A 25,526-nucleotide genomic window follows, 5' to 3' on the forward strand; every position below is an offset into this window, starting at 1 on the left:
CTCAGCCAGGCTCAGACCATGCCCACCACATGGACTCTGGGTGCCCGGGGAGCTGCTGGCACACCTCAACTATTCTTCAAACCAGCTGAAGTCTGCTGAGGTCAAAGCTGTAGTCAGAGCACTGTAGTGCGGGATGATTTACTGCATGCTGCTCCCAGGAATTAGCCAGGCTGTCTACAGGCTCAACAAACTTCAGTATCATCGGGATTTGTTAAGACCTTTTTTCTTTCTTGGACAGAAACGAACAGATTCTGCATTGGCAGGGTTTTGGTAGCGAGGGCAGCAGAGGTGGCCTGTGTGGGAAGGCTGTGAACTGTCCCATGCTGCTCACAGCTGGCTCTGGCTGGTTTGGCAGTGGGCAGCAGCTACAAACTGCATCCCAAAACAGCAACTGATCAGAGGTGCATATGGTGCTTCTGTATAAAGATATTTAAGAAAGGGTGGCAGCTGCTAGAGGCAGGAGGCACAAAGGGAGGCCTGCTAGGCCACCCTAAAGAAGATCCTAGAGGAAGCACGGGGAAGGGGATGCTGTTGAGGACACAACTGGAGATATGCTCTTGGAAGGAGGTGCTTCATGCCAGAGGAGGTACCTCTGAGGGCCTGCAGGCAAGTCTACATTAGGGGAAAGGTGCCTCCAAAGGGACAGTGGGGCATTAAGACTATTCTGGCTGTAACACCTCACAGCAATGAACTGTGGTATTTCCTTCTGTGTTCAGTTTTGGGACCCTCATCATAAGAAGGACATTGAAGTACTGGAGAGAGTTCAGAGGAGGACAACAAAACTGGTGAGGGGCCTGGAGCACAAGTCTGATGAGGAACAGCTGAGGGAACTGGGGCTGTTCAGCCTGGAGAAAAGGAGGCTGAGGAGGAGAAAAGGCTGAGCAGGAGAAAAGGAGACCTTATTGCTGTCTACAACTACCTGAAAGGAGGTTGTAGCATGGAGGGTGTTGGTCTCTTCTCCCAAGTAGCAAGTGAGAAGACAAGAGGAAATGGCCTCAAGTTGTACCAGGGGAGGTTTAGATTTGATATTAGGAAAAAGTTCTTCACTGAAAGGGTTGTCAGGCATTGGAACAGGCTGCCCAGGGCAGTGGTGGAGTCACCATCCTTGGAGGTGTTTAAAAGGCGTTTAGACGAGGTTCTTATGGACATGGTTTAATGCTAGAGTTAGGTTACATTATGGTTGGACTCGACGATCCTGAGGGCCTCTTCCAACCGAAATTATTGTATGATTCTATGAAAATATTCACATGCAGCCATGCAGGGGCAGAGATGCTTAACTGTACATGAAAGTACCATCACACAAGCACATATGTGGTGTTTCACATGTTCCAGGCAAATGTGAGCATGCTGGAAATTTGGCCCATAGAGTCTGACACAACATTTCAATTCCATGTATTTTGATGGTTTAAAAGGTCATAAGCTGTATATGACAAACATTGCTCTGGGATTTGCACACCAAGTTTCACAAATATTTTTAACCGAAAATAATGAACTCTCTCTTATAAAGTTTGACAGACGTCCAAAAGGAAAAGTTGATCAAGGTTCTGTTTTTATCCCACAGAATATAAAACACTGTACTGATGAGACATTATACAGTCAAAGGGCTAGTAAAATTCCAGCAAAATATGCTGAGACAGGAATTTTCAAAATACTACAAAAAACTCAAAATTCACTACACTGAGCAAGTTAGGACACTAGCTTTTGTAGCTTCCATACTTGACAGACACCTGGTATGTACCCCAGGTCCAGAAATAATGACACATACTGATTTTGACTTATTCTGTTGAGACAGCAAACTTCTCACACAATACTTTTTATCTGAGTTCACTTTTCTCCCCTTTCAGTAAAGCTGCCTTGCTCTTCAGTACCGCTGGCAGGAAGCCAAAGCAAGTAACTAAGGTCCATGGTTCATGGTTATCATCAAGTGTTAGGCCGGCAGGGACTATTAACTCATTTTCTCTCATCTTCTGTATATCACAGAGCATTATTTTTTTTTGCCAGAACACTCTACTAGCAAGCTTAATGATTTCAGTTGAGCTACTGCATTTTTGTTTTCACGAAACTAAACTCCCTAATGTCCTTCATAGAGCAGGAGGTGGGTCCAGAACACCATGGGGATGGACAAGATGAAGTATGCCCAGATAATCTCAGCAGGGAAAACACAACAAGTTATTTAGAGAGCAAAACTCTCCCCTGGTTCTATTCAGACAGGAGAACAGGGAATTCCTTTCCAACCCCAGGCCAAAAATGAGTTTCACCTTATGCATTTAAGCAAATCCCTTCCCAGCCAGGCACTAAGGAAAACACCTAAGAAAGAAAATTCCCTGGGCTCTCAGAAAGCATAATTTCTTAGTCTGCTCTTTTCTGTGGCTGAAGGCAGAAAAAAATCCAAACAATCAAGCCAAAATAAACCCATCTGGCTAATTACACATCAAGGAAAAAAAATCCTTCTCAACCCCATGAAGCAACAGAGCATAGATCCCCAAAGCAGAATATTTTATTATAGTTTTTGTCTTAATGCAGAGCTGCAAATGTCACAAGCATGCTAGGTTCATTGCAGACAAGCTTGATCTCCCAAACAAGCCAGCAAAGAGAAAGATGAAAGAGAGGTAACACATTGATTTGCAGATTTCAAGATACACATGGGGCTGCTATAACTATCCAGTCTGTAATTACATTACAACACAGCTAAAATGCCTAATCTCATCAAACTTCTGCATTTGGTGTGGCTGGGTATGTGTGTGTTTTCTGAGGTTGTTTTTGTGTTTGTTAATTCTTTTTTGTTGTGTTTTTTAGAAACTGGGAAAAGTCCAAAGGCTGAGAAACATCAGACTCCTTAGTGTATCAAAGCAGGTCAGAATGAATTTCTAAAGGTTCTAAAGCTTCAACTTAAAGGAATCAGGCAGCACAAGTTTCTTGCTGTTATCAAAGTACCTTAAATGTACCAGTAGTAAATATCACGGCTTTTGTACAAATCATACATTATTTGTAGCTATTTCCATACAATAAGCATTTGTCAGAAACAGTACAAGTAATCTGTTAAACAAACAATTTAAATACATTTCTCAGTCAAGGGTTGTTCTGGTTACTTAGCAGGATGCTTTTAGGGAGAATTAATCACATTAGATGTTTCTAAATAACAGGAAAATAAGAGTGTATTTAAGACTGACTTACTGTTATAGATGACTTTCCTGCTGTGTTTCCATGTTTGAGTAAGGACTTGGAGAGTTTCCTCTGAGAAACAATCTGCACAAAAATAAAAACAGAGGGGAAAAATTAGAATCTGTAGTAAATACATGCCTTATTGTCATTTCAGTTTTATGTTGCCTATTTTTTTTCCCTATCAAGCTAGTGTCTTAATCCACAATCAGAGATAGCAGAGAAAGACCATGATTGAGAAGAAAGGTTCTCCAGGAAGCCTGCAGATCGGATGCAATTGGAAGGACAAAGCAAGCAGTTGTGGTCAAGCAGAATGGGAAGAACAGAGTTCACTGAGTTGAACAGAATAGCAGAAATTCCACTTCAGACTTGCTTCAAATATCGCCATGGTGGCAACAGCAGGACAGAAGCAAACTTTAAGTAGGTTTAGAATACAATACAGAGAGCTGTACACAGCAAACCCATCAGAGATGCCTCCAAACCTCATTTATTTTTATAGGAAATTGAAGTCCGTTTCAAAGAGAAGGCATTTATTTTATTTCAGAATATCAGCAACTCTGAACTCCGGACAGAATTAAACAATCATTATCCTTACTGTAAATATATTTTCTTAACAATTAACCCAATTTTCTGCAGTTTAAGCGATTATTTCTGTCCAATGTACCATGAATAAGGAGAACCAACTTTTTGCCTCTTCCAGGCAATCTTTAAATCTGAAGACTAATATCAACTCTCCACAGTCTTTAGACTACAGAACCTAAGTTTGTCCTACCTTTCCTTTTTGACCAAGCTTCTCATGCCTTGTGAGCTATGCTGCTGATACACTCCAGAATTTCATTTGACTTATTTTAAGAACACAACGATACTGTTAACTAATGTTCATTTTACAACCATTTCATATTGCCAGATGCTTCTTACCCTGCATTTTTGCAGCTGGTGTTACTTAAGTGAATAATTTAACGCTCGTCTTTTTTCAACAGCCTTCCATAAACCAGCCTGTTGCCATCATCTCACTTTTCTAAATTAACTTTTGGATTTCAGCACTAGTACTGGTCAATGGCAACAACAGACAGGAGTACTGGTAAGATGACCAGTACTGCGAGGATTCAAATGACCTTTTTCTTCCCTAGGATCTTGGAAAAATTGTTTGCTGTGACCCCTTAAGTCACCCATACCTCTGTTCTCTTGCCACCTTAACAGGTTCAAATAAAAATCATTGTGCTCCTGTGAAGTGTGAGGTGCAACTTATAAAACCTTATTTGAGATTCTCAGATGAGAGGTAATTCAGAAACATGACAGATTATTCCTAATTTATCATTAAACTATGGGTTCTGTACCAACATCACAATTAATTATGGCAGCTGGGGAGCAGGGCACATTTATCTCTGTGACCTCTCTCCCTTCTCCAAGATACACAGATAGCTTTGTAAAACACATTAAGCTCTTCCACAGAAAGCTGGGAGTATTGTGGACCAGAAGCTTTTTCAGATATGTTACATGTGTACACCTGGTATGAGATAAAACTTGGATGGGAACCTATCCTTCAGCTATTCTCCTTTAGAAAACAGCAGGACTTCTCCCCCTCAACTATCCAAATTCCTACAGCTCCCTTTGCTGCTTTGGAAAGCATCCCAGCTTTCAAGAGGCATCAGGCAGACAGAAATCTGAAGCTCAGGAAGTCCCATACAGGTGGCAGATAGAGGGCTCACAGTTCCAGAGAAGATAATTCATTCTGACATTCCCATTAATAGTTCGCACTAATAAAACTCATTCTCTAAGCCATCAGAATCATTGTGACACAGTAAGCACTCAGCATATGTAAATATGTGTATTTGGGTGCAACTGTTTACCAGTTGTTAATTAAGTGGCCAGTAAAATGAATCTTCCATCTGGCAACAATGTGCCAACATCATTGCTTCAATCTGTAATTAGCGATTTAGGATTTGCAGACTATCATTGCAATAACTGTCAAGGAACCTATTTTCCTCAGCAGTAAATTGCCCTTTTTGTTCGTGTGCTGTACAAACCAGCTCTCATTGGTTAAAAGAACCAGTTCTAAAGAAGCTGCCACCAATTATGTATTATATTTATTGTTGTGTATTGGTGCAAATCTTCTGAACATTATCACAAAAAGCATTTGCTGACCTGACTGCCAGACAGCAAGTCCTGAACAATGATAACTTGAGGACCTAGAAAGCACTTTTCTAAGTTCAGAGTTAGAGAGATGGCTGAAGCTGCAAAATGGCTAACAAGAAGGTAGTTAACTACAGGTCTTCCATTTGTCAGGAATTTGGTTTGACTCCTACTTCGAAAGCTTGCAATTTAAAACTTCAGCTTTGGAGAAAAAAGTCCAAAACTGATGTGAAGAAGTGCAGAAAGTAAATGTCTCTCTTCTTTCCAAAACACAGATAGTAGCATTCCATTCTGGCCTAGTAAACCTCGTTACATTTCCAGAACAGGTTTCTTCATGAACATTTTGTCAGAAGCATGACTTACTGGTGAACAAATGGATGCAGAGATTTAAGAAGTGAGGCCAAGAGAGACTTCGGAATGAAGTTTATTTGCAGCTACCCCCACATATAAACTACTATCCAGTTCTGGTCTGAGACAGCCATGTGTCTAGTAGTCCTTATCATATTGAATACATTTTCAAGAGGTGTGAATAGGAACAGAATGTAAAAGCTGCTGCTCTGTTTCAGAGGGAGGATATCAATGAATCACAGAATGGTTGGGGTTGGAAGAGACCTCTGCAGATCACCTAGTCCAACCCACCTGCCAAAGGAGGTTCACCCAAAGCAGATCGCACTGGAATGTGTCCAAGCATGTTTGGAATGTCTTCAGAGAAGGATATGCACATGAAGTGATTCCTATTTATCAAATATGCAATCATCTCAACAGAGTATCATCTCAACTAGATTTCTGGTCTATAGTACTAAAGGATATCAGCTCCGTGGTAAGACAGGGGTGGGAAATTCCCTTGAACGTGATCTATTAATAAATTTGCCTTATTACATACAAGCCCAAATAGGCTAAGCACAGATCCGAACAGAGGCTCTATATTGCTGTAATTAAATCTGGATTCACATATTGCTCTTTGATCCTATTTCCAATCTAAAATATAGAAATTGTGCTTTTCTTTTTTTTTTTTAATTTATTTTAAAAGTATGAACAGATGCAGCTGTGAGGTGGATAAAAGCACTGAGGCACTGACACCAGCTGTGTACAGTGCATTGCTCAGCAGTCACTCAGAGACAAGGACTCTGATGAAGGTTTGCTCTCTCCTGTGTCCAAGTTGTGATTAATCACTACTGTGTAAGGTGAGCTGTGAAATTTAATGACCCATGGTTGTGCAAGAACCTTTTAAAATATATTTCTCTATATGGTCCTTCCTTAACCAAATATAGAAATAACTTTCACTAATATCATACAGAATTCCCAATCCTCATAAATCAAACTAACGAGAAAATTTCAATATGGCTTTTTAACCTAGTGATTTAGCATTGGCAGGAACAGATAAATCCCATATATCGTACTGAGAAGTCCTGTTTCCATTGACAGCTGGGGATGGTTGAAGTTCTTTCAATACCACAAACTCCGTTTCACAAGGTGACACCCTGAACCAGAGGCCTGATGGTCACACTCCATATTTCCCCTGAGATCAGAAGGCTGTGTGGTTTTTGTTTATTTACTTGCTTCAGTTAAATTGACTTGCATAATACCTATCTCTGGACATAACACCTACATTCTTTTGTTAAACACTTCTTGAAATGTCCACAGACAATGGCCACAGCTCCTTTTATATTTATGTGCTATGACACTTCACTTTTATTAACTCTTGTGTCATGTGAACCACTGCTCTGTGATTTTGACAGAGCCAAGGACTGGGTAAATACTCTGCTAGTGACATGTAAGAGTGTACCACCACAAAGCAACTTAGCTTTGTGGTTACAAAACTAGAAGGTTAGGATCATTTTAAATATCTCCTTCAAAGTCTCTAATTCTTTATTCAGACCTCTTCTGCCCATTGGACTTTCTTACAGGAACCCCAAATTTAGTTATCTAGACAGCCAGGTTAGGCACACATTTCCCTCCACAGTACACAACTCCAAGAAGTCTTTGTATCTCTTCCTTGCCAGCTGGAATACTCAATTAGCTTTAGCTGAACAATCATTTCTTAAATCATTTTTCTCTCAGATGTGTTATTCCTGTTATATGGACTTGCACAGCTGCTAAACTTTCTTCTAGCAGACCCAACTATTTTCAGGAATGCAAAGAGTCACCAAGTCAGATTTTACTAGCGTTTTTCCCTGGATCCAAATGACTTTCACACAGACTGAGTCTTCACCATCAAATGCATTCACCTGCCCAGTGCAGAGCCCTTGGTGCCACACAAAATACAACCTCAACTCTGGAGACACAATCTCCCACCAAACAGCAACGGTACGTGTAGAAACAGAGCGTTTTTCTAATAGCTTTCACTAGAATTGTGTGGATATATCAAGCGAAGCAGCTGTTATAATCTTTCAAAAAATGTCTCTCCTGGACCTCTCACCAACCCTTGCAAAAATCTGCATATTCTTGTCTAGACATCTAACTGCCCTTCGGTGGATGTTCATCCCTGATCAGCCTCATGGCTCGATACGGCTTCTAACTCAACAAGCATTACTTTCCCTTCCTCCCCTGGGCACTCTCTAGCTGCAGAATGACCACCATAGGCTCTCAGACTACAAACCCACCCTATAAGAAATCTGTAGCTATCTTACTGTCATCCTCTTTGCCTGCACCTCGCAGCTTGTAGAGAGAGGATGAACGCTGTTTAAGCCTTCTTGGGATGTCCTTCACACTTTTAGGGAGGAACAACTATGTTGGGTCTTTCAATTAATAGTATGGGATCTTTTTGCTTGTACCGTGTTGTGCTCAGCATTCCTTGGCTTCAAAAAGTGAGATGAGTACTTGTGAAATTTCAACCTCCAAGTTCAGACTGCTCAGCACTGTACAGCAACCTGCCTTTCTAAACCAACTGTTGATTTGAACGAGTTTTTCAGAGACTCCTGAAGCTACAGCTTTTTGAATTGTTTCCTACAAAAAGTGCTAAATTGCACAGCTGGCCTAACCTAAAGTATGTTCTATCTACATTCTGTTCCTTTCTTGACAAGCATTTGCTATCTTGCCAAGTTGGTGCACGGATCTTATAATATACAATTCAAATTATTTGACAGTACAGTGTTTCCAAAATAATTTTCATCCTCAGTGATGAAAACGAGAACGATTCTGTGATATGTAAAACTCAGGACATAACCATGTAAGAAGTATTTACTAGTTATAGTACAGGGTCTCTTAAGCTCTCCCCTTCTTGCATAAAAATAAGTAGTCTCCCAAATGAAGGACTGTAATGCTTTCAGGATATTGCTCTAAGTAGAATGATACAACAAGAGTGGCTAGAAAAATGGAGATTCAACATTTGTAAAATATATCTTGAAGCTTGTCAATTAAAATATTAGTGTGCTTTTGCTCTAATCCATGTAAGTCAAATACTGTAAGCTTCTAAATACCCACAAATAATATGACAGACTTTACTAACATTTCACCTGTGTGAGCAAATAACCAATTTAAGCAAGGGCAGAAGAACTGAAGTAGCTCTGGCTCACAGTGTAAAAACTGTCTCCTTCACACAGTCATCTTTAGCCTGGTTTATGACAAAGCAAGGTTTATAGAACGGTGATGTACTTGTGTCTGTCTTGATATCTATCTCCCAGCCACTTCTAAATCCACCAAATAATTTCCATGAATGGTGGCAGGTAGTCAAAAATGCATCAAGCATGCTACATTTCAACATGAAAAGAGACCAGATAGACACCAGTGCCATTACTCCGCTCTCATGAAGAAAAGCCTTTGGGGGTGGGCTCACCCCTTTACAGATACTAAGAAATCCCTGCAAAAGAACAAGTTCAGATGTGTATGTCCATAATGAAGGACATTTCATTCTTTTTAACGGCTCACAGAATTCTTGTTTCTTGGTAGAGCCAGTTTTACTGCTATAATCATCCTCTCTGTGCATGTGATACTTTCTGTACCATACTCACCACTCTTCAAGATTTCTTTTGTTCCCTATAGTATTGACCAGCTTGCAGTCTATTTACAGTTGGATTACACCCCTCCCTGTCTTTGTTAAATATCTGTACCTGAAAACAGTCAATCAAAACAGAACACTGAGAAAAAAAGATATCCTTATCACAAAAGGCAATAAAGTTATTACAGGAAATGGCTTATCAATAGCACAAAAGGTGTTTGAATTTAATTAGTATGTAGGGTAGCAGCCCTTTTATAATTAGTCATAATAATAACAACTCATTATAATGGCAAACTGAATTTTAAATTACTTTTCTAAAGACTGAAAAAGGAATTCATACCAAAAGATAAAGTATGTAAAAACAAAGCAGTACAAACTGTACAAGTAAGTCCATTAACTTTGACTGGCAAGATTCATCTAGAACTGAAAATCTTCCAGCTTCAGAGATGATGCTGCAATGGCAAACCAAGAGCTTCCTGGGGATAACTGAGGTGTTTAAATGGTTAGGGAAAGTTAGGGAAGAGTGCTGCACTGATGATTTGCTTGTGCTCTGAGTCAGCTCTGATAGAAAATGACATTCATATCTAATAAAGTACATTATTCATCCCACTAATGAACTGAGCAACTTCATTTGGAGGAGATCAAAGGCCAAGTATTTAAAGGTATTTAGATACCTACAGTATCTAAGGTACCATACAGACATCTAATGAGTTTGAGGAATTCAAATACCTTGAACAAACTGGTCCTATGTCTTTCTCACCAGAGAAGCAGTCAACAGTCTATTAAAGAAATATTATTTCACAGACTATTTAAATTTAATTAATTCAGGTGCAATCATGGCTCTTTTAGCCTTTCTCCAATTCAAGAGCAAAGGAATTCACAATGGCTGAAACGGAACTAATAATCAGTCAGCATTTTCAAGTGCATAATCTGCTAATGACATATATTATTAAAAGCACACAAGAAACAATAATACTCATTACAGAGAAGGAAGATTTTCAATATAATTTGTGCACAAATGCATGTACAGGAAATATTAAATCTGTAAATAATACCTGAAAAGGTTCTTGGCAGGAAAATATGTACATGTCAGCAGTTTTTTACTTGTGCTACTAGTTGAGTAAGTAAGGGAGTTCTGAAATGTAACAATATTTAAACTTTTAAAATTTATTCCATAAATTAAATGAAACCAAACAAGGAATGGAATCATAAATTTGAAAACGGCAAAGACCAGCTGTGGTAAGTAATGAAAGAAAAGCCACCAAGGCTATTCCTACACTGCAGAGCTGGCATGGTTCACAACATTTAAGACATAATAACTTTACTGGTTCCTATAATCTAATGATGTTACAGGCAGAGATGAGCAGTAACCAAGAATGTCTTGGCAACAGAAGTTGTTTTAGTTCTTGTCTAGAAAATGATTACTCATTGAAATAATTTTTGTGAGTTCATAAAGATCAGGCTGAGACCTCTGGGTGAAACTTCAGAGGAAAAAATTGTTCCTAAGCCACCTTCCTGATACTAAATTCCTATTAAAAAGTTTGAGCCCCTACTGGACTTTACTCTCCTAAATTACAGACAACACCTGTAAAACCACAACCAAGGATGAAGTGATTGATAGCACTGAAAGCATCCATACGAAAGCAAGAAGTCACTTTTACATAGTGTTGCCTCAAAATAGCAGTTAAAATATTACTACTTGTGTTTTCACTGCTCACCACTACTCAAAGCTATATGGGTGCCTCTGCTTGCCAGTGTCTATGCAAAGAACAGCAATATTTAGAGTGAATCAAAGAGCCAGAAGACTAGTGGGCAGATGAAGAGGCTGATGGAGCATCCCAAGCCATTTCTGTTGTACTGGAAAGCACAGTGGCAAACCAGCACTCTACCCCAGCACCGTGCTCCAAGGGATGAGAGCTGTCATCTATAGCAGCAGCTCGAGAAGACTGCTATTATTCCCTTCCTCCCAAAGCAAGACCAGCTATGGCTACCTCACCCCTGCTTTGTTTACTTTTGGTTTGCCAATGAAGACTTCCTTTCCCACTTGAAGGCTACTACAAGTATTTGTAAATATTTCCACACGACACAGGAGAGACGGTTCATTCTGCCTCTTATTTTCTCTGGTTCTGAGAGAGGTAGGCAAACCCTAGGGATGGGAAACCATTGCTGTTGTGAGGGTGACAAAGCACTGGGGTAAAACTCAGAGAGGCTGTGAGATCTCCATCCTCAAAGACATTCAAAATGGGACTGGACAAGCCCCTGCTCTAATCTGTTTCGAACAGCAGATTGAACTGGAGACCCCAGAGGTCCCTTCTGACTTAAAGTACTTTCTGATTTGAACAGGAAGCACACATGCCCAAGCATCTGTGCTACCTCATTGGGTGGCATTCCAAGTAAACTGCACTCAACTTCCAACTTCAGCTATTTGTGAAGTGCAGTGGAAACACCCCCACTACTCTGTCACAGTTTATTCTCCACTTCCAGCCTCACACACGTCTCCCAATCCTATCTTCCTCCAAGTTCTTTCATGTGGGATGAAATTCCCCAGATTCAGCCTTGAACTCAAAAATTAACAGACTTTGTTAGAACAAGCTGGTTGCATGCTCAAATTCTGATAAGAAATATCCTCCAGGTGGGAATTCCATGCACAGATCCCTAAAATTAGGGTAAAAACTAGAAATGTTAACTTTGCTAGAATTAATCTTCTCTTTCTATAGCTATATTCCTAAAAAAGTCAAAGCCAAAGGTAAAACCCAAATAACTTACTTCACAAACATGTCTGGATAAAGGATGTTTCGTGCTCTGTTGTGTTTTAGAGGACAACGGTTAAAAAAACACCCTGAAATGTCCCATAATTTCACAAATGTGCTTCAGATTCACAATAATCTTTGTGAGGTTACGAACACAACACAGTATAGTTTCCTTGCCTAAGTAGCTATGGTATGATTGTACAACTTAACTTCTAAAAACCATTATTATTACACATTAGTTTTATGCAGTTACTTAGAAATGAACTGTAAAATGAAAAATAATAACATTTTTAAATGTATAGTTTTTAATTATGCATCTTAAACTACCATTTAACAATGCCACTGTATTTAAGTAATACAGCATAGACAGCTTAATTGGTTGGAGTATGGTACTTTCTCTTGATGTAAAGTTCCTTACGTTTCCTTTATAAACTACATATAATTGAAAAAAAAAAAAAGATGATGCTACTAACTGAGGAGAATTTGTTTGAACTTCCAATTTTGGTATATTCTCTAATAATTTAGGGCTTTCTTGATCTATCATTCTAATTGTAAAGAACAGGTTTTTAGCATTCTGCAATTCAGCATGTTACCAGGACACTCTGAAGAAGCTGGTGAACTAGAATGTAAAAAGAGCCTTTCTGAGTGGAAGGAACAGACTTCTAGTACTTAAAAATATACCAAAAAATCCTCCCCAAACCCTACACTAAACCTCCCTCTCAAACCCTTCAAGAAATACTCTGCTTTACTTCAAGAAAAACTCTGTTTTATTTAAAAGAGCAACTCTTGAGCATGATGGACAAAAGAAACCACTTTAAGTAAATGTCTCTATTTAGCACATGGACCTTTTCACAATTACACCCAGCAGGTATCTGTCCATAGCCATTTGTTCTACTCTGTTTAAATACTGTGGCACATGAAATGCCTGTTGATGCATCTACTGTTCACATCCAGGTATAACTGATTACATGCCAGGATGCTGCTGCCCAGAGTATTTATTAATACCAGTAGGGACACAGAATTGGCTTGTCTACAAGAGCAGAAGAAATATATCTTACTGAAATTCAGTGGGATGTTACTAGACAGTGTATGTTCAGGATATAACAGCCTACAAGTCACCGCCCTTATCACTCTTTTGAGACACAGATTTATTAAAGCATTTGAGAAGGGACTATTAATAACAACAGCTTCCACAGGAACACATTGCCCTCCATAATAGGTTTGAGGCCCTGGATCTTGAAGAAGAGGTAGGTGAGGATGTGGTGTAAGGCCTGCCTACAAGGTCACATAGGAAGAGGCAGTTGGCTCCATGCCTCCTTGGTTAAACGGGGAACTGCTGGACAAACTCGAGTGGAAGAGGAGAGTTTACAGATCATGGAAGGAGGGGCTGGCCACTTGGGAAGAATATAAGGCTGTTGTCAGAGGACAGGAGGGAGGCAACTAGGAAAGCTAAGGCTACCTTAGAGCTATACCTTGCGAAAGGGGTCAAGGACAACAGAAAGAACTTCTTCAAATACATAGCAGATAAAACTAACACCAGAGGCAATGTAGGCCCACTGATGAACGAGGTGGGTGCCTTGGTGACAGAAGATACAGAGAAGGCAGAGTTACTGAATGCCTTCTTTGTCTCTATCTACTCTGCTGGAAGCTGTCCTGAGGAGTCCTGTATTGCTGAGGCCCCAGAGGAAGTCAGGACAATGCAGGAGTTTGCCTTGGTTGATGAGGACTGGGTTAGGGACCAGTTAAGTAATCTGGACATCCATAAATCCATGAGTCCAGATGGGATGCACCTGCGTGTGCTTAGGGAGTTGGCTGAGCTCATTGCTGGACCACCCTCCATCATCTTTGCCAAGTCTTGGGAAATGGGAGAGGTGCCTGAGGACTGGAGGAAAGCAAATGTCACTCCAGTCTTCAAAAAGGGCAAGAAGGAGGACCTGGGTAACCATAGACCGGTCTGCCTCACCTCCATCCCTGGAAAGGTGACGGAACAACTCATGCCTGGTGCCATCTCAAGGCATATCAAGGGTAAGAGGGTCATTAGGGGCAGTCAATATGGCTTCACCAAGCGGAGGTCATATTTAACCAACCTCATCACCTTTTATGAGGACATAACCAGGTGGACAGATGATGGCAAAGCAGTGGATGTGGTCTACTTTGACTTCAGTAAAGCATTTGACACAGTATCCCACAGCATCCTCACAGCTAAACTGAGGAAGTGTGGTCTGGATGATCAGGTAGTGAGGTGGACTGTGAGGTGGCTGAAGGAAAGAAACCAGAGAGTCATGGTCAATGTGGCAGAGTCTAGTTGGAGGCCTGTATCTAGTGGAGTCCTTCAAGGGTCAGTACTGGGACCAGTACTATTCAATATATTCATCAATTACTTGGATGAGGGAATAGAGCATACTATCAGCAAGTTTGCTGATGACACCAAGCTGGGAGGAGTGGCTGATATGCCAGAAGGCTGTGCTGCCATCCAGCAAAACCTGGACAGGCTGGAGAGTTGGGCGGGGAAAAAATTAATGAAATATAACAAGGGCAAGTGTAGAGTCTTGCATCTGGGTAGGAACAACCCCAGTTCCAGTATAAGCTGGGGAACAACCTGTTGGAAAGCAGTGCAGGGGAAAGGGACCTCAGGGTCCTGGTGGACAGCAGGATAACCATGAGCCAGCACTGTGCCCTTGTGGCCAGGAAAGCCAATGGTATCCTGGAGTGTATTAGAAGGCGGATGGTTAGTAAGTCGAGAGAGGTTCTCTTCACTGGTGAGACCACATCTAGAATATTGTGTCCAGTTCTAGGCCCCTCAGTTCCAGAAGGACAGGGAACTGCTGGAGAGAGTCCAGCACAGAGCCACAAAGATGATGAAGGGAGTGGAGCATCTCCCTTATGAGGAAAGGCTGAGGGAGCTGGGTGTCTTGAGCTTGGAGGAGACTGAGGGGTGACCTTATTAATGTTTACAAATATATAAAGGGTGAGTGTCACGAGGATGGAGCCAGGCTCTTCTCAGTGACAACCAATGACAGGACAAGGGCCAAAGGGTACAAACTGGAACACAAGAGGTTCCACTTAAATTTGAGAAGAAACTTCTTCTCAGTGAGGGTGACAGAGCACTGGAACAGGCTGCCCAGGGAGGTTGTGGAGTCTCCTTCTCTGGAGACATTCAAAATCCGCCTGGACACATTCATCTAGGTGTTCCTGCTCCGGTGGGGGGATTGGACTGGAGGATCTTTTGAGGTCCCTTTCAATCCCTGACATTCTGTGATTCTGTGATCATTCGCATCCAAGACCCCAAACTTCAAATAAGCTTGTATCTATTGGGTAGACTGCGTGTTAAGATTCAGATAGATCAGAAGAAAGAGAAACTTACTTCTCTCTCTCAGCTTAATAATGCAATTGCTTTTCCCAGTATTTATTCGTACTAATTTTATTTGAGGTAGGAGTATTACATAATTTGGGAAAAAATGCAAGATTACTACAAGTTTACTACATATCTAAATTATGATCTACAAACAGGTACAGGTAGTGGTGAATCTCTTATAGATCAACTATTACCTAAAAGAGCACAAGTTGACACATTTATGTAGGCGGGCAGGGAATAAGTATTTCAGACTATGGCTAAATATCTGGAGCTTGCCTGGATGTCTCAGATAAAACCTGCTTGCAATGGGAAAGTGAATTAATAGCCAGGCACACACTCTCACACAAAATCACGTTTCACTCAGGCATTAAAATGATGTAGAGCAACAATTCATGTCAAAATTATCTCAAGAAAAGCCATGGTTCTATTATAATCATTTAAAAAATGCAGTAATTATACTAAACATTTGAGCATGAGTGTACGCTCCACATGTACAGCTTGTGCTTCAGGATTTTCATCACCGGACTCCCAATCATGGCTCTTCCTGGATGGTAATTCCAGCGCTAACATTTTGGGATTTTAAATCAGTTGAGGAATTATGTGAAATTAAAATAAACAAATAAATAAATAAAAGAAACAGAAGGTGGGAGGAGGGAGGAACCCACCAAAAGCATCTAAATACAAGATCAGAGAGCTCAAGACTACATTACTGTGAATAGATTTCACACTGTTATTATTTTTCTTGGTTACCATTAAAATTACACTGCAACAAACCCAGCTGTGTGCTATTTATAGAGATCAAATCATTATAAAGACATTTATGTTACAGGCAGCAGCAATGACATTTTTTCCCTTCATTTTCAAGCCAATTAAGCAAGAAGAACATTGTAATAACTTTTTTCTTTCTTTCTCACTCTCCTTGGTGTTACAGGATAGCCTATTTTTATTGATTAAGGCCATGAAAAGTCTGTCATGAAGAACAGACTTTATTGTGCACTGTAAATACCCTAAATACTGATATCTTCATGTTGAGCTTTCAAGTTATTAAATACTTATATTTCATATTAATTCTCTCACTGAGAAGACCTCTCCTCTTTCAGCACGTTTGGCCCAATGGCTTTGGGAAGAAAAACAAAGGGATTTGTGTGCAGTGGGGCTGAAGAAGCAACAACAAAAGGTAAGAAAAGAGGAAACAAAAGCTTTGCAGAATCTTCCATGCCAAGCCACCATGCTCAGGCTACAAACTTACATGGAAGAACTGCAACGGGTAATCTGAATGAAAGAACTGCTTGCTCTCATCACAGAGACCACACCACAGAGTTAGGAGTCAATTTACTCTCAGCTCAGTGAGACTGGGACCATCCTTGGTGTTGCCATTATGGACAGAGCTGAGATCTGTGCTACAAGACCCGACATAACAAAAAGTCTGTTAGTTAGAACTAAACTGTGATACCTGAGACACTGTAGCATGCTACCAGTGAGCAGTATAGGAATTCACTGTGGACCTGGCTCTGACAACTTCTAGATATCGATCCTGGGGGTAGGACTCATCACTCTTAAATTTAGTCATCTGAAAATTTAGGTATCTATTCTAAGCCAGCTGTCTAGACTCTTGATAACTAATGGAGAAAGACAGGTATCTCCTGAAGGCAATTTATCCTAATCTAGGATGGGTGTCTCAGGTGGAATGAATCAACTGCTAGAACTGTTTGTTTCTCTCCACTGAACTAAAGATGGAAATCAGAAGAGTAGCAGGCTAGACACTCAATTTTTGGATGACCAAGAGTCAGGAGAATGAATCCAACCCTATATCTCTATTTGCCACATCACCGGGCACTACCCTATGTGTATAAAGTTTATTTGTCAGCATTCCTTGGAATTGGAACTTGCTTGAAATCTCATATAACGTTAGGAACAGTAACTTTCTCCCCAATCAGTTTATTTCTCAACGCTAGTGTAATGAGCCTGTGTTCTTACTGTACAAGGCCAATCACTGACACTCAGTTTCCTGTAGCACTGGCTGACTTAAAGCTATAATACAGCAGTAAATCAAGCCTGCAGAAGTTCCTAATTATCCCGTTCAAAACACTGATTAAGGATTTTGTCATGAATGACAAATCTCATCCATCAGTCATTTAACAAAGCAATATATTTTATTTACATACAAAAGATGAGAGACGAAGGGTGAAAATGGGAGCGATACCTACTTGTCCCAGAGTGCACTCCATGCCACCAAGAAAATCTGCTTCCTTCAGCCCATTGTGATTGCTGCTAATGTCATGGACTTCAAACCGCAACCGCTGCACCTCTTCAAAATAGAAGTCCACGGTGAACAGCTTGGAGAAGATGGGATTTATACAGGTTCGAATCACTTCTGTCCTGTCAACCTGTCAAATGGAAAAGAGGTCATATGAGTGGTTTCTCTTTGTCCCAGTGATGGACTGCAATGAGCTCCTCAAATACAGTTTGCTAATTTATCAGGACTGACAGCTGTGACTGTGGCCACAGACACAACTATTTGTATGAGCGGTGGCAGCTGCCATTTCTGCGCAGGGCTGGCCACATGCATACGATATGGCCAACTCCCCTTGCATCTCTCTTCTAACAAATCTTTGAAAGATATTGGTAGGACCACAGGACACAGCCTGCAGCATCCTTTGCAGGGTGAGCAATGACTGCTCCCTGGTGGGTATACTTGATCAGTCAGGGGGCTGAGTTGGGAGCTGTGCATAGGCAAAACAGCTGTCTTCTGTGCTAGGCTAATCACTGGGCAATTAACTATAGAGTAACTATAGAACTGACATCACCAGCAGTCCCCATCCATCACTACAGAACAGCAGCAGAGCAATACAGTTTTATCAAACTAAATGGAAAAGCAAGGAAAAACCTCAGTAATTACTCATTTTGGACAACTTTCATGATTAAGGAGTGGAGAACTGGATCCATAGCAAACAACTTTTCTTAAAAATATATCAATTTTTCCACCTCGCTAAGTTTCATTACAAGAATCTGATGGATTATACACTGCTTATCCCTACCCAAGCCTTACAACTGCTAAAGAAACATCATCAAATCTAGATTGCTATTTCTTAAAAAAAAGTGCTCATAGAGAACTTTCCAGTTCCCCTAAAACGTAGGTTTTGGTTTTCCCATTTTTCAAGAAGCCTTTGCTACTTTTCATTATGATGCATTATTGGTGACCCTGTAAACAATAAAGCAATTTCCTTTTTCCACTCTTTGCTCAGATACAGAAAAAAAAACTCTAATAATTCTGAGATTAAAGGAGCTGATCATAAAATGAAGTAGGACTTGGGCACGTCAGTCACTAGACAGGAGGTGGCTGGAGTGCCACAGAACAGAAAAATGAAATTGCTCAGAGGAAGAGGGATGAGATCCTTTGTCTGATTCCTGACCAGGAACATCTGTTGTGCAAAAAATGACAGCCGCTTGCTTCACTTTTTAGAGTTTATAATGCATTAGCCTCGCTAGTAGTTATCGGCAAGGGCACAAAGAGTCAAGTAAATCAAAAGCAAGGGAAAAAAACGCGAGCAATTCTTCATAGCACAGATTTATTTTAGTGCTCGTCAAAGGTGTTAGATTGACAGCTCTAACAGCTGAAATCCTTTAGTTAATCTTCAAACAGATGCTACCAGCGATGGAGCAGATGCAAACCAGTGCTACCATTGCTGTCTGTCTCCTCACACAGCTGTGTCAATGTGCTCTGACTATGCCAAGACAAGACCATCACAAAAAGGAAAACAGCATTACTTACAAATTCAATTCTTAAGCTCTTTACTTAGTCTAGCTGGAGATGTTGGTTCTGACAACAGTGATGCAAAGTATAATAAGAATACAATAAGTGAAAAAGGATACCAGTTGCCTTCACTCGGGTGCTTAGTCTACCTCAAAAACTTCGATCTTCACCTACAATCAATGTGATTTGAAATCACCATTACTGCTACACCATGAAATATTCCCTGTGTCAGATGACCAGTCAGTTCAGTGTGTTGTCCCTGAAATCTCTTCTAAGTGGAAATTGATTTGATCCATTTATCATCTCTTGAAACAGGGAATCAGAAGATCCAATAATGAAAACATTTGAATGATCAGTTTTAAAATTTTCTTCATAGTCACAACAATCTCCTAAACTCATTTCTAGTAGATGTGTAATTCTGTTAATTTAATGGTGTCATTTTAATTGCTTCATCAGTATGGCAGATCTCCTCAGACAACAACAAAAGTTTCTGTTATTGTTTCTCCTCATCTCTAATTTGCTGTTGGAATGTGGGGAAATGGTTCTCCACTGTGAAATGCAGCAAGATGTACACTTGTCCTCAACACAAGTTAAATATGTAACTGTTCAAAGGAGTGAAGTGCCTGAAAATGGAGGCAGAGGTCTGCACAAAGGGACATTATGAATTTCAGTCTCACATAGCGATAAGACACTGTTTGCTTTTTCCAGTCTGTGATTGACTGACATCCTTCCCTTGACAGACAGTGAATGCCATTTCACTGAATTTCCCCAGTCTTCCCACATTATTGAGATGATACATCAAGTCAGCATGTCAGAACATGGGACTGCACGAGAAAAATCTGTATGGAGAGGAGCATTGCCAACAGCTACACAAGCAATATAAAATTCTTCATACCTCTCTCAGCAGTCAGCAGCATGCAATAGCATTAGCCCTATTAGTCTACCTTGTCTCCAGTTTGCTTTGTGAGAGTATTTCACAGTCACTCTACTCTTTGGCTAGAAAGCCCGGCAGGGTCCTCAGCATGGGAATCCCAGCTCCATTCCCTGCTTTGATTACTATGCAGCAGGGCCAAGCACTGGTAACCAGCTTAACTGACTCATGACAACAAAGCAGTGGTGAACAGAACAGCTGAATAAATTCACCAACCCTCACAGAATTCTCTAGGTTAAAAGATGCTGTATAACACAAGGTACCAGCTCTATTTAACTTCTGCCACTCACCAGAGGCTGTTCTTTCTCAAATATTCCTGATCTCATATGCAATTGTAAAGCCTTAACTGTCTCTTTAGATATGCTGGCTAAGCATGAAACATGGTGAGAATATTATTGCTAGGTGCAGTTTCATGCTGATAATCATGAAGAAGGTAATTACCTACAGTGCTGCAGACACTTAAAAAAAACAAACCAACAGGCTGACTTGTGTTTGACCACAGCCACTTATCCAACTGCCTGCAGGATCTGTTTCATTTCAAGCAAAATCTGGTGGCCTGTGCCATGGTAACCCTAAACACAGGTCCACAGCAGTCTGACAAGATGACGACTTCATGCCATATGTCTTTAATCCCATTGTCACCCAAAGTCCATAACAGCACTTCCACTTGCAGAGATGATGAAGGCTCAAATGCTTAACAAAAACACAATTTGGCTTTACCCAGTCCCATCAATTGAATATTCAGGAAGTTAGAACTTCTTAGCTTGAATGCTCTCCAAAACACAACACAGAACACAAGCAATCACAGTAAATTTCCATTAATTTTGCAGAAGAGAGCTTTTAAGTTCAACAACAATATGTTATAAGCAAATGGAACTTACACTTTCGGGCTTGTTACAGAAAACACAAAACTCCTGGGCAACCTAATCTTGAAAGCAGGTAGATTTCTCAACAGAACATGGACAGGGGTCATGCCCACAGCTTTGGGATTTGCTGATGCCTGACATATGAGCCATCTGCTATTTCTGGACTTCGCTAGAACAAGGAATTTCTCCAATTTATTAAAGCAGAATGAATTTTCAAAAGAAACACTTGACAGTTACACGCACCTTTGGGCTGTGTCAACAGTTAAAACTGACCTCAAAAAGAGCAGTGCTGCAGCTGACACCACGATCCGAACATCTGCTTCATGGTACAGATTTACCTGCACTTTCCCTTCAAGGACAATTTATACAGAGAAAAGGACTTGCATCTTCAACCCCTGGGATGGACTCACGCTGCTTTCCCTCTTCATCTCTTTAGGCCATTGTCACTCCACAGAAGGTGGCACCCCACTGAGCAGCCAGGATTACTTGGCAGGCCCATCTGGATGCAGCCACGCTGTGAGCTTCCCCTTGGGGAACTATGAATGACATATAGACACCAAAGTAGGCCTTCACAGTGTAAAGCACCATCTCAACAGCAGGAATTAAAATATAGAAAAGGACTTGTTGCTTTGGGCCTTCTGAATTCTCCCATCAAACTCTGAGGGAGCTGGAAGTTGGGTTTGAAAGTTGTTTTTTCTTTGTACTGCTCACTGTGGATGAACAGTTAACAGAAATTTTCGTCTGCTTTCCTATTGACCCACCATCACTGCTGAAGAACAGCAAAACTGTCTTTGCAGTCAGGCAGCATCAAATGAAAGGAAGCTCAAAAGACAGATGAACAAATACTAAAATTCATCTTTTCATAAAATGCATCTTTTGTCTTGTGAGCTACTGAAAAGCAGTGATCTTTGCAGAACTGTGATAAACACATGGTAATTTCAGTGAGGAAGCAATTCTTCATCCTAGCTAAAATTTCACTAACAAAGAAGTAATTCAACAGTTAAAGTATGGGCTGAGGATGTCCTCTCCATCTTCCGCCATTAGTTCAAAAGTGAAGTTGAGGAAAAAAACAGCCTGAGGGAGAATTTTTATTCTTCTATCAAAATTAGATGGAAATAGAAGCTTTTGTATATACAAGGATGAACAAGGATTAGGTAGAAGCTCACTGTCACCTGGTATCTCAGACTTTCAAGTGATCATAAACACAGGATGCCCTTGGAAACCAGGGAAATGGAAATTATCTACAGGACCTGAAGCTCTTCACATCAAGGCCACGCTTCAGTGTTTCGCACAGATCAGCTGTGTGGAGAGCTGAGTGTCCCACACAGATAACTGGTACTATTTCTAGCAAACACATAACTAGCACAAAAGCAACGCATTTTCATTGGTTGTTACTTGATATCTTTGAGGTGAAGAGCAGCCAAGAGTTAAAGGACTGTGGAGAATTCACTATCTGCTCACCAAAAGGACAATTCTTTGGGGGAATTTTTAATCAGGCTTATGAAATAACCTAGCAATGCTATAGTCAAGAATGATACAGTTGTCTCATGAACTAAGGAAAATCTTTGGTCTACAGAACTATTGTCTGAAAAGTTATACTGGTGCTGCATTTCCTTAAGTGTTTTTAAAAACTAGTTGAAAAGCTATAAACATGCAAATTCCATTAAATAGAAAGCAGGTACTGCTATTCAGCCCAGAGCGTGCTTTTTGTGGCTGTTACATTTTTAGCAAGTTCTCAGACCAGCAAATAAAGCCACTGTTCCCTACACATTTTACAGGCCAACAGGGGAAAACCACCAGGCTGTATTTTCAGTAGAAGTCACCATAAAATTCTGATTAAATCTGGAAAAATCACATTTGTCAGCTGAGATGACAAAATGTACAGAGGTGAAGGAGTAGCATTATTTTTAGGTCATCTGAATTTTAACAAGACTAAAAATTTCCATGATACAGTACCTTATATGAAAATTTGATGCCAAGCAGAAAGCAATTTACACTTTGCTTGGCAGCTCCTGAGGAAGTTATTAATTTTTTTTTATTATTAACAGTGCTTTCATACCATCACATTTCTACTCCACAAATGAAAAGTCATTGCAAAGGTCACCATAATTTATAGCCCTTGTTTTCTGCTTAATTGATGTTTGAAAACAGTGAGAAGAAACCAATAGGTATTTAACTCTTTTTAGGCTGTAGAACTCAAAGTTAAGCACAATCTTGTCAATGTTGGCAAAAGCCTTTTGGCAGCAGGTTGGCTGGAAGAGCAGCATTTAACGTGAACAGTCTGGAAATTATCCACAAGTAGTTTCTTTTATTTATGTGACATAAATATTAGATAGCTTGTAAACCTCCAAGTCACAACTATGAAGACCCAATTTCAAGCACTGGAAAACTGATACATAGAAACAGCTGAGGCTTCAATGGGCTGCAGTCTAAACTACTGGAATTACAGTAAAACAGGTATTATTACTTCTTAGTAGAAAAGTTCTTCATTAAGAAAACCCATTTCTTTGTTCAGGGCCACTGACTGTGCTCTGCTTAGTTATTTAGTTTCTCTGTTGCTTTTCATTGCTCTGAAGCAGGAAATACACAATTTATAAAATATAAATTCTTTGAGAAGTTCCTGGATTGAGTTTGCCTTATATACTCATAGCTTTTCAAAGAAGAGAGAAATATGACTGTTGACGGCTACTTGCATATAGCTTATCTCATTGACTCAAAAACGATATGATGTAGTTAGAACAGCCACTGCACAGACAGGCACTCAATATTTGCACTTGAGGACCTATCCCGATCCTTGGCAGACTCCCAGACAGTATTTCAGATTTCAGAGTCCATCTGAGCAACACCAAAATCTCACAGTTAGAAAACCTGCAAAAAAATACGGGTGCAACACAGGCTAAGAACTAGTGGCAGGCAGGTCTCAGCAATGTTATTCAGGAGCTGAACAGATAGTTACAGCTGCAATGGGAAAGAGTGATGCTCAATCCTCAGTATGAAGAAAGCAGGACCTAAACTGCTTGGGAACCCTTATACCAAGGGAATCCCTAGTTTTCTGGAACACAAGACATCTCTGGGGAAGCTACAACACTCCCCTTTAGCTTTACGACCACGTGCAGTTGTCGTCATCAACCTCCTCATAAAGTCTAAGCCTTCTAGGTTGCATAAAGATACTGGAAAGTGCAAAGGTATCACCCCCACTCACTGTCAGTTAGGAAAGCTCAGATATGAAAGAAAAAAAGCAAGTGCTCAACTAATGCACTAATGCATACTCACACCGTCCCTGAATGTACTAGATACTTGCTTTTAGTTTACTCTGTTCTCGAAAGAAATGCCTTTATTTCATTTAATCAGCTCTGGGAGTTAGAGCACACTGCATCTTCTCAGCCTAATATCACAAAACCCAAATCTTTTGGGCTAAAGCAATAATTTTTAATCACTGTGTGGACTGCAATGAAGCAAACAGATTAAAATTGTTACTTTGTTGAGAGACTTTCATGTAATCCCCTTGGATCTCTAATTGCCTTCCTGATAACATTGTAGATGGGACTCTATCTGCATTTGTCGGTGACGAGAGACTCATTCTACCATGATTCTGTGACAGTTTTAGTTGGATGACATTGAGGCAATCTGGGTCGATTCTGACCCACTATATTTCCTACTAACAATATTTTTAAAAGCCCCTCCCAAATAAAAGAATTAGAAGCACATAAAATATTAAAACCACCATGTAAAACAGTAAATATTAACATATTTATATTAATAATAATTAATTTATGCTAATATATTATTGCATAATATTAAATATTAACATTAAAATGCTTAAAATATTAAATCACAATTTTTAAAAAAAAGTATTTTTTATGAAGGAATAAAAGGCTAATTTGGTCTAGCAGTAAACTGTAAAGCACCTAATATCTACAGACCCAGCAAAAAATTACATCTAGCACATGTGGTTTAACACAGGGGATGAGTCACACCTGCTGTGTGCCTATAAGCACAAAGAGGGTCAGACATTTTCCAGGGAAAGAGCGTGTCTCTGGAACATGAACTGGTTAGACAAGAAGTCTGGCGGCTTTGTCAGCCACAGGGGTCTAAGGAAACTGTTGCCTGGAAGGGTTTGAGAACAGCCCAGCTGCTCCTCCTGGACATCAGAGGTTCAGACCGAGGTCTCTGCTCTGATTCAGACCAGAAACACAAACTCCAGTCCCTCACACCACCAGGGACCGTCTTAGCCACAGGCTACTGGCTATTTATTACAGTTCCCTCTGTGTCCTGGTTTCTATAAATTACAAAATAGGCACTGCCCCAGAGAAACAGACTGAAACCATGTCCCACCATGCGACTCCACCTTTCCTGACCATAAGAAATGCCCTAAAATGACATGCGGACTCTTCATTTTGCTCGACACACAAATGCAGCGCCACAGCACCGGCGGCACAGGGATGCCAGTCCCACCACGCCGTGCGTAAGGCCAGGAAGGGTCACCAGGACCCCGGCACCCATGTGCCTCTGGGTCACACTGCGCTCGTGTAGAAGTGAGGCCCAAGCGCCAAACGTGTGTGCGCACACGTCACCTGCTGATCCTCCACCCGCCCTGGCCTCTCCAACCACTCACTGTCTCAGCTCGGCTGCCGGCGCTGC

At 40.6% G+C, this 25,526-nt stretch overlaps 1 protein-coding gene across 4 annotated transcripts in view; it reads right to left on the reverse strand.

Moving 5' to 3' along the window:
- Window positions 1–25,526, reverse strand: part of CPNE4 (copine 4) — a 283,195-nt gene that overhangs the window by 108,213 nt on the left and 149,456 nt on the right. For all 4 annotated transcript variants that reach the window (XM_065051707.1, XM_065051708.1, XM_065051709.1 and 1 more), the window contains exons 3-4: window positions 17,542–17,721; window positions 3,175–3,246 (exon numbers count right to left, since the gene is read on the reverse strand). In XM_065051707.1, the coding sequence (XP_064907779.1) occupies window positions 3,175–3,246; window positions 17,542–17,721 (252 nt within the window). The remainder of the gene's footprint in view (window positions 1–3,174; window positions 3,247–17,541; window positions 17,722–25,526) is intronic.

This window comes from Columba livia, chromosome 2 (genome assembly GCF_036013475.1).
Source record: "Columba livia isolate bColLiv1 breed racing homer chromosome 2, bColLiv1.pat.W.v2, whole genome shotgun sequence".
Lineage (NCBI taxonomy): Eukaryota > Metazoa > Chordata > Aves > Columbiformes > Columbidae > Columba > Columba livia.